At 40.4% G+C, this 10,390-nt stretch overlaps 2 protein-coding genes across 5 annotated transcripts in view; one reads left to right on the top strand and one right to left on the bottom strand.

Moving 5' to 3' along the window:
- The window catches only part of LOC105535656, a 6,186-nt gene extending 5,192 nt beyond the window's left edge, over nucleotides 1–994 (bottom strand). The window contains exon 1 of the mRNA XM_011974821.1: nucleotides 404–994. Coding sequence (XP_011830211.1) covers nucleotides 404–994 — 591 coding nt within the window. The remainder of the gene's footprint in view (nucleotides 1–403) is intronic.
- Nucleotides 77–10,390, top strand: part of THRB (thyroid hormone receptor, beta) — a 366,193-nt gene continuing 355,879 nt past the window's right edge. For 3 of the 4 annotated variants that reach the window (XM_011974798.1, XM_011974801.1, XM_011974800.1), the window contains exon 1: nucleotides 77–247. The gene's annotated coding sequence lies outside the window, so the exon portion shown is untranslated. The remainder of the gene's footprint in view (nucleotides 248–10,390) is intronic. The other variant, XM_011974799.1, reaches the window with a different exon arrangement.

Here is a 10,390-nt window from a genome sequence, read left to right as displayed (position 1 = left end):
GGAGGGGGCGGAGGAGGGTGGAGACTGCGGGGCTTGGCCAAGGAAGGCGCACATCCTCGGGCGGGCGGCCGTGACGCGGCGGGGATTAACTTTGCATGAATAATGTGAGTGCGCTTGGAAAAGAGACCTCCTGCTCCGCGGGCTCGGGGCAAGAGCCCGCAGGCTACCTTCCCCGGGCAGGGGCGCTCAACCCAACCGGCTCCAGGGCACTGGTAATTTGGCTAGAGGACCGCGCGGAGGCAGCGGGGTGAGGGGAGGAGGGGGCGACAGTTCCAACTGTCCACAGGGTGGGCGGGATGGTGACGGAGTGTCGCAAGAACCCGGAGGGGTGCGGGCGGCTAAGCCGAGCGCGCGCGGGCGGGCGGGCGGGCGTGGGTGGTGGGGGTGTCATCAGCCTGATTACCTGCCTCCGCGGGGCTTCTGCGCCCCGGATCTGGGAGGAGGTGCCCTCTCGTGTTCGGGCACCGCGCGGCGGCAGGCTGGGAGCTACGGCGTGGACAGTGGTGGAACAGGGTGGCCGGGCTCTGTTCCAATCGCAGCGGCTCTGTTCCTCAAACCCCAAGCCCAGCTGTTGACATGTTCCTTGTGAAATGGAGTTTGGCATCCTCAGCGCCGAACCCAGTGGAAGTTTCCATGATGAGGAAGTTGTGTGACATGGGGGTTCGGAAAAGGTTGGCAGACCGGGGGGGAGGGTTAAAGGGACTGTGGGTCTCCCATCCCCCCTTTTTCGCCTGCCCCGGAACTCCGGGGCTTGGAAAGGAGAATTATCCTGAATGTTGGCGTGCGCTGTGGCCGGTGCCTGGCGACTGGGCTTCTCTCCGCCTCCTGGGGACTCGGCGGGGATTTCGCTAGCCTCCTGGGTCGCGCTCCTTCGCTTTGCTTCTCTTGGCGCAGCATCTTCCTCTGGGTCGCCTCGAGTTGGTTGTGATGCCAGCTGTGCCAGCTGTGTGACCTCCACCCCCTCAGAGAAGGACTTATTTGCGGGAATTTTCATTCTTAGTGGATTTTGCCCTTCTTAGCGGCAGTTGTCACTTTGGGGGAGGATTTCCCAATGACCATTGTGGGATTATTATTAGTGCTAATTCTTAAGCCTTCTTATTTATTTTAAGGAGGGGGAGGGAGGAAATGAGATGAGGTTTTTTTGTTTTGTTTTGTTTTGTTTTAAGGTTAAATGTACAAGTTTCCCCAAATGGAAAATTTTAAAAGAAGGATCTAGAAGCATAACAATTCATAAAGTGAAGCAAAGAAAGGAAAGAGTTTGCCTGAACAGCCAAGTTCAGATTCTCCGTTCTCCTTTCTCCACATAAATTTAGAATTTTTGAAGATTCAAACACTGTGTAATCAGTAAATATACTTGAAATACGTTCTTCCTCAGCACATTATTGGTCTTGGGTACTAGTGAGATTCAGTTTTAAAGACCTGTTTGGAAGTTCAAGAGATTAAGCATTCCTTGCACAGTGTATTAATATCAAGCACAGCAGTTTACATAATGATAAATGTATTAGGTAATGTAGACCTGTTGGGCAATCGTCACATTATTTGGCCTTAGTTTAGCATGCTTATTTAAATTGTAAGAATGTATAGCATGCACTGCACTGCAAAGAAATAAGAATTGCATTTTAGTATACGCGTTCATGATTCATTCTGAGTATTCAGTGACTGACCTGCTCCCCAATTCACTTCTGCTTAATTCTTTCTAATTCTGAAATCAGTCAGAGGCTAGGAAACAATGAAAAACGTGTTTCAGTGCAAAGTATTTTAAGCAGTTGATGTTTTTAGGATGTTTCATACCAGGTGGCTAAGTGTTTTAATTGAGACAAGCAGAAATTCAGTACCAAGTGATTTGTTTGGAGTATTTTATACAAAGACATTGGCGAACGTTCATTTATTATTTGTGCATGTTAAAGAAATATAGAATCTATTTTTACCTAATCTCAGAGGTTTATTATATATTGGAAATGAGACCATCTGCTAGTAAATACAATTTGGGTTTATTTTATAGCTGGTGAATGTAAATAATACTGAGTATAGCTACAGAACTGTTTTCTTAAAGTGGAATAATTCCTGTTGGCATTGTAATGCAAAGGTATACTTTTATTGACATTGGAATATTGTTACATAAAGCAACTGACATTACGAAGAGGAGTGAATATTCCATGTCTCTCATTTCAGTTTCTTCATAGTAAATTCTGCCATAATTAGAGATGAATTAAGACAACTTCTTTTTAATCCATTATCTTCGGGAAGGGTGATTTCTTAAAATTGCCTTAAGAGCACAGAAAGTTGTGGATTCTCTTCCTTTCCTTTTTTTTTTTTGCTGTTGTTTAAAGTATGAGTTGTGCGGAGCCACAAATGGTATTGCATGTTTCTTTTTTTAGTAAGCCCATCTTTTTGATGGAAATCAGAGTAAAGGTGATTGGTTTCTTCAGTCGGTCTTCTCATTCTAGTGTAAGATTATGTGTCACCTTCTTAGAAAGCCCTTCCCTGACCACTTGAGCAAAGGCGGTCCCTCATTCCTTTTCATACCCATCACACTGGTTTTTCTGTTTGTTTGTTTTGTTTTTCTTTTTCTTTCCTTGATTGCATTTGCAGTTTCAGTTGTTCATTTCAATTGATGCTTGCTGATCACCTGTCTCCTTGCCTAGAATATAGAATCCATGAGCACAGAACTCTTGACTGCCTCACTCACTCTTATTTTCCAGCATCTAGAACAATATTTGGCATGCAGTAGGTGCTGGATAAATCTTTGGTGAATAAATTAATGATTGTGCCCAAATATTATGCTCTCAAAAACGCCTGACTACGCATCCTGAGTGGGTGCCAGTTGGGCATGCCAAGATCTATTTTGTGTGTGTGTGTATGTGTGTGTTGCACACATGCCATGCTTTTATGGTTCACTCTTTATTTTTTTCTCTCTCTCTTTCTTTTTGAAATAAAAGCTGGCCTTCCATTCTGTGTAGTGACAATGCAAAGAGTTATTTCTGTGAGTTTCTCCTAAGGACATTTGCCTTGAATACATGGAAATCCTCAGCAGCAGAATTTTTCTGACATGTTACCTTGATCCTCGGAAGACATTGACCTTCAACTCCCTGAATTTCGGCAGAATCTTTATGAGTTCCAGAAGCATTGCCAGTGCTAAGAGTGAAATTCCAGGGACTAGACTTCACTGGGTGATAGCAGTGTCCTCTCATTCAGCAGGTCCTGGCAGTGCCTCTGACAATGGCAGCCCTAAGTGGACCAACCAGTGCATGCTGGTACAATTTGGGCTGCAAAAATGGTGGTTGGTGAGGGGGCAAAATGCAATGGTCAGGATCCAACACAAGATAGAAATAAATAGGCCTTGGTGATAGATTTGAAAATAACCGGATAGTTATCGTATGTTATTAGTTAAGTCAGCCTCTTTTTGGCCCCTTTTGTCGCTTCATAAAAGTATTCTGAACCAAATGATCGTGGGAAATACTGCGTTATCTGAGTTTTCAAGTGACCAGAGCATAATATCAAAGGAGTTATCTTCAAATTAGTTATTCACGGAAGCTCTTGCCAATTGAAAGCAAAAGGAAATTATAATTGAAGATTATGGTGATTTGTTTTTGTGTCTAAAGTATCAACGTTCATAAGTGTGTCTGAGTAAATGCATAGTAACAATTTCACAAAATAAGACTGTTAAGAATGGGAGGGGAAGAAAGATCATAATCTTGTAGAGGAGGGAAGATAATTAAACTACAATCCTAAGTGCTTACTGCTTTAGAGTATTTAATTTGGCTCTGAGCTTCTTAGTAGTAGCCAAGTTAACAGAGAAAAGGGGGTCTGGAGGTGGCATGCATTAAACTTGTAAGGATGACACATGTAGAGTGCTTGCCATGGTGCTTGCCAACTAGTATATACTCATATGAAATATCGAATTATATCATGGATAATACTTGAAATTCAATTCTACATAAAATAAAGTCAGGTTCTTTATATGGTCCTGTCTTTTACCAACTCTGGAATGGAAAAAAAAATGCAGAAGACATAATGATGAAAAGTAACCCAGAACGTTTGTTGTTGGGGGCCTGAGCTACTATGGCCTGTCAGTGGAGATTCTGGTGACGAATCCCAATGCAGAAATAAAGCTCAGGAAACCTAGAGGAATGAGTGGTTACCACACTCTGTAAGCTAATTTTCCCAAATATCCAGTGTCTCAGCCAACTTTTGATTAGAGCAATTTGAGAGGACAGGACAACGTGGTACTTGAAAATGACCCTATGGCCATAAACACCCCTGAACTTGTCGCCCCTGATGCTTTGGGCTTTAGTCTATATAGCTCTTATCACCTGCAGGGCTGTTTGTTTTCTTTTCTGTTCCCACCTCTAAGTTGTGATGAGGCACGATGCATGGGTTTATTCATCTTTGACTCCCCATAGCCTAGCAAACAGCTTGGTACGTGGGCACAGGTGAAACACTGTTGGAAGAATGAATGGAAGGGTAGAAAGGGCAGTGCTTCTGTTTCCCTTCTGGGTTAGTATTAAGTGTCATATTTGGACATGGATTTGTCCAGAGTGAACGTTTGCTGCCTGCATTGCATCATATGTCCAGATCACAGCTGTCTGTTTTGCTTGGAGGGCTTGTTCTAGTGTCAAAGCGGGTTGAGCAATGGATGGCAAGTTAACTCCTTGCTTTATTTAAAGTCATTTTGATTCTTTGATTTGATTCCTCATTCAGTCTACAAATATTTATGTATCTACTGTGTACCTGGCCCTGCTAGCCATTTTTCAGTTCAACATGCAGCCCAGTGACCTATGAGACAACATATTCATACAAAAGGATTCTGAAATTGTCTCCATTGTGATGAGATGGATATACCCATTGGAGTCTCTCATATGGCCCCTAAAAATGGTTATTTTGTATCTGAGGAGGAGATTGTGATTTCTATAGCCCATGTATATTAATGTAAATTTCAGTGAGATTCACTCAAGAATCTCTTGTATCCAAGTAGTAGGGAAGTTGAATATATTTAGACCGGTGAGTTTCTGATTTAAAATGTTCACTCTCCAATTTAAGTTCCCAAACTTGTTAGTCAATTTTGGCATTTAAACAAGTGGGAGGAGTATCCAAAATCACTGAGTCACAAGTCATATATTTCCATATCTTCCTCTCAGGAACCTGGCCAACTGACAGCTAGAATAGTGATCTATGCCCAATGCTAATGTTGTTTGGTCCCTACTGTCCTAATTTCAAAGGGCTTTGAAGTCTTTATGTACTGGCAGCTCTTCTTGTGCAGCGCTATTTTTTTATTGAGTTGAGAAACTGAGTTCTGCTGTGAACTTGAGGATCTTTTCCAAATAGCAAATCAGGGGAGTCTGGAATTAGGACCTAGGAACCTTGACTGTCCTGAGAACCGTATTGTAGCTTTTCCATCATGACAGTCAGTCCTAACAAAGTGATATACTCCCTGGAGGGTGTTTCTGATAGATGTAGATGTGCTTGATAATAGGGCTCATCTCCCTTGCCTCAGACACATTAAATTTGCACAGAAGGCAGATCTACCTGTAGCAACCCAGAATACCTGCATTTGAGGCTTTTGCAAGAAGATAATCTGTGATAATCTTGTACTGTCTGCTGGTCAGTGATTACCAGCAATTAAATGATATTGGTATAGTGGTTTAAATCTTTTTTTTTTCCTTATTTTTTTTTTGCGACAGAGTCTTGCTCTGTCTCCAGGCTGGAGTACAGTGGCGCAACCTAGGCTCACTGCAACCTCCACCTCCTAGGTTCAAGGGATTCTCATGCCTTAGCCTCCTGAGTAGCCGGGATTACAGGCACATGCCACCACACCCAGCTAATTTTTGTAACTTTAGTAGGGACAGGGTTTCACCGTGTTGGCCAGGATAGTCTCAATCTCCTGACCTCGTGATCTGCCCACCTCAGCCTCCCAAAGTGCTGGGATTGCAGGCATGAGCCACCACTAAAATCATTCAGTTGATTTTATTGATTGACCAGCATCCATCAATGTGTTTAAAATTGTTCTAAGATCGATATTTTTATTTAAAAAATCTTTTATGGCAAAATAATTTAAAGGAACTTAATGAAAACCCTTTGTGATATCATCTTACCAGTTTATGTGCTAAAAGCAAACAGTTATTTGCTATTTGTCAGACAGTGCCTGCTGTCTATTAAAGCTATTTTTGCAGTTTCTACTCCTTCATGTAAGACAGTGAAAGATCTTGAAGTATTTTTTCAGCAATTGAGAAATATTGAATTGTATTGAATAGCTTATTTTATTCTACTTATTTGAAAATTACTGAACAATGGACAATGTGCAAATCATTGACATCTGTTTCACATCTTCTGGGACAATCATGATTTAGAGATAAAAGAAAAAAAAACAGAAGACAAATTCATGGTCTAGCTTGTCACAATGAAGACGCTTGTGGTTTATATATCTCAGCTCACGTTTGTCTTGCTGGTCTGCATGTTTTATCCAATTTTTATTTTTCCTAATCCTATTTTAACAAATACTATCTATAGTTTATTCCTTATCATATGCACACATGCACAAACACCTAAATACATACGTGTGTCTGTGTTCTAAGAGTGGACTGCAGACGAGGCACATATAATCAGGAAAGGACTGGTCTGGACTGAGTTGCTCAATCAACTTCCTACTTCCAAAAGAGGGTCTTCAGGGAGTCATGGCTTCTCTTCTGTGATCAAGAATTTAGGCATTTATAAGAAAGTCATGAGTGACAAGTTTATCAACACAAAAGTGTGGACAAAGGAATGTAGACCGAAAACAGACACGTTTTCTTTATTTGGGAATATACTTACTTGACTCCTCTGGAGGCTCAGGAATGTTTGTGATGAGGAAGGTTGAGAAGATAGTCATGGTGTTAGTAGCATAATATATGATCCTGACATTCAGGAACCTGTTGAGTATTCTAACTCTTGTGACATGTTGTTCGTTGGTTCTCAAGATGGTTCAGATATGCTTTTTCCCTTTACCATTTGTTTCTCTTGGGACTCTGTTTTTTCTGATTTCATCAATGTCTACACAAAGCAGGTGCTCAGAAAAGAATGATTGATGATAACAATCATAACGTTTCTTGGGCTTGGTCATCTTTTTTCACATTTCTGTCTTACAGGCATAAATGTCTTAACGACTGGCATGTCCATACGTGCAGAATCTGTCTCTGTGACAAGTGTGTGTCATGTTCTCACATACAGTGGAAAAGGCACTGCTTGTCTCTGGCTTCTGCTGTGATTCCCGTGCTCAGCTTCTAAATCACAGTGAGAAATGCTACAGTGACCCTGATGTCCCAAGTCACAAACCCTGTCCTTGTTTTCAGTCCCTTCTACTTGCTTCTGAGTATGTTGGCAGATCCTGGTCTTATATTATTACTTTTTACTTCTTTTACTACTGTATTTGTTTATTTTACTCTAGGCTCAATTATGTTTGGGAAATCTTGAGTTTGAAAAGTTGTAAAAGTTTCCAGAGCCTATTTTTATGCTAGCATGCATGATAAATGTCCAAGAAAGGGGAGAGCAGGTAGCAAAATTCATTTGATCACTATTTCCTTTGTGTGTGTGTGTGTGTGTGTGCGCGCGTGTATGTGTGTGTCTAAAACCTTTAATGGCAAAAGTTCAGCACAATAGGTTGTGAGAAACAGTTCACTATGTCACACTTTTTAAAAATCAGGCTCATATGTTTTAACCTTTTAATGCATTTCATAAAAAGTGATAAATGAGCAGTATCTAACACCACAGCGGAACATTTTTGCTTTTTCTCACTCTCTCACACACACACACACACACACACACACACAAAAACCCCTAGCAACTTGTATACAACACTGGTTAAAACTGCCTATTGTTGAAGTGTTTTGCAAGAATGTGAAAGTCCTGCTAAATTTCTGTACCTTTGAAAACATTATAATCATAATCTTTCCTTGACTTTCTTTCTGCTGTTTAAGTGTATTAATTTATATAAGCTGGAGAATGGTTTATTTCTGCTGTATTTCTGTTTACTTTTAAAATTTTACCTAGGCTTCACTGTCACTTCTGCTATACTTCCAACATCTGGAGATCTAGAATAAAGTATTTATATCTGAATTGTAGCTACAACAGGGAATAGAATAAGGTTGTTTAGTCTTGTGTTATTTTTCTTTTTAAGAAAAAAAAAAAACAAGGAAACCTTACACAGAAAATATTTTTGGAAACAAGTTAAGTTATGACTACGTAGATGAAACCTATAAATTTGTCCTGTAATGTATCAGTTATAAGGGATTTGAAAAGCATCTCATCCTCCTTGAGGCCTTGTGGAAAAAAAAATCCTAGGCCTCTGGCATATTAAACTATCTCACATTCTATGGGTTAATAAACATAAGGTATTGCTAAAGTGAAGGTATGCTCTAGAATGTGCTGCACATGCATTCATGTATTATTGATTAAGAATATGTGTTTTGATTTGTCTTTATTGAAGTTGACACAAAAATCAAGCCTTAGAATAAGTAATTTTTTTCTTCTGGAGTCTGTCCACTGGTCACAAATGCATGGGACATCTGCCAGGTGCCAGACACAATGGGAGAGCATTTAAAAATCCTTCTTATATGGATGAGATGCTCAGAGTCTTCTGGGGCAATCTACAGGAGGAGATTTAGTGTAGACTAGTGTTCCTCAGCAGAGGTACTATTTACATTTTGAACCTGGTAATTCCTCTGCCCTCTTGGTATTTGGGGCCAGATAATCCTTTGCTGTGGAGGGCTGTCCTATGTAATACAGGATGTTGAGCAGCATTGCTGGCTTCTACCCACTAGATGCCAATAGCTCCCCCAACCCTCCAGTTGTGACCGTCAAAAATGTCTCCAGATATTGTCAGACATCTACTGGGAGGCAAAACTGCCCCTGTTGAGAGCAACTGGTGTAGAGGTTCGGAACTGGGGCCGTGGAGTGGGAAATGTGGGGATTTGTGTGCTGGTTTCACCTGGCTTCATTGCATGTGTTCAGTTTCCTCATCTATAATATGTGGAGATTAAATGAAATAATGTAGTGCTTGACTCACAGTCAAGTATTTCTAAATATTAGCTATCTATAGTAGTGGTAGCATTAATACTTTAGTAGGCAATTAAAATATTCATAAGTCCAATGACATAGTTAAGTATAATGTACATTGTGGGAACCCATGGGGCGGGATGACTCTAGGCAGAAATAAATACGATATGTATATGAAGTGAAAGTAAAAGTATGAAGCATTTGGAAAATTGTAAGGAGCCCAGCCTGACTCACGTGCAAAGGACTATAAATGAGGCCATGGGAGCAGGCAGGAGCCAGATGGCGAGGACTTTCCTGGACACAATAAGGAAGACTGACTTTGTCTTGGTAGCTTGAAGAGACTTAAGAGTGTTCAGCAGATCAGATTTTTATTTTAAAAGAGTTTTTTGGGATAGGTCTTGAGTGGGAGAGAGACTGGAGGTGATGAGCCCAGTTAGAGACTCTTAGAATAGTCCAGTGAGAGATGATGCCTGCTGGAGCCGAGGCAGTTATATATTGCTGTGATGTCTTTGGGAACAGATTTCACTTTCTCCGAGATGTGGCAAAATTTTTCTAATTTAATTCCAATAATGAATATTTTTAGCAAGCTAGCTCCACATTTGGGGGAATTTCAAGTTTAATTTGAAAGCAGATTACATGATAGATTCTCTTTAAAATGTTTTCAAGTGAAGCTTAATTTAAAGACCATCTCACAGCCTATTCATAGTTGAATATTACTTCAAGGGTTTCTCTGCCATTGTATGTACATGCCTATAGCTCCTCTGACAGAAACGTATTTCTATATGACTACATTGAAATGTCGTTGATGTTGTCGTGTTGAGATTCATTATTTAGTGTGAGGTGTTTCAGTATTTAATGTTAAGTGATTTTCTAACTGATGAGGATTTTATTTCTTTAATGATCAATATTAGAAGTGGGTGAAGACAATGAATGAATGAATGCAGGAATGCAGGAATGGGTGGCATTATGGAAATATCACCTAATTAAGAATAAAAATACTTTGGACAAGTCTCTTGGCTTATCTGAGCTTTAATTTTTAGTCATAAAATGACGCTTGTAGGTATATTAGATAATCCCAAAGTTATCTTTAGCCTAGGGGTTGGCAAACATTGTCTATAACAGGCTATATCATAAATATTTTAAGCTTTTCAGGACACACAGTCTCTGTTGAAACTCTCGAGTCTGCCATTGTAGTATAAAAACAGACATAGACAATATATGAACAAATGGTGTGACTGTCTACCAATAAAATTTTATTTACAAAACAGGCGATGAGCTCTAATTTATTAACCCCTGGTAGCCCAACACTGTCTAATAGAAATAGAACATGAGCCATATATGTAGTTTAAAATTCCTCTAGTAG

This window comes from Mandrillus leucophaeus, unplaced genomic scaffold (assembly GCF_000951045.1).
Source record: "Mandrillus leucophaeus isolate KB7577 unplaced genomic scaffold, Mleu.le_1.0 Scaffold149, whole genome shotgun sequence".
Taxonomy (NCBI): Eukaryota; Metazoa; Chordata; class Mammalia; order Primates; family Cercopithecidae; genus Mandrillus; species Mandrillus leucophaeus.
The sequence above is the reverse complement of the archived record's forward strand: the minus strand, read 5'-3'. Positions and strand labels throughout refer to the sequence as shown.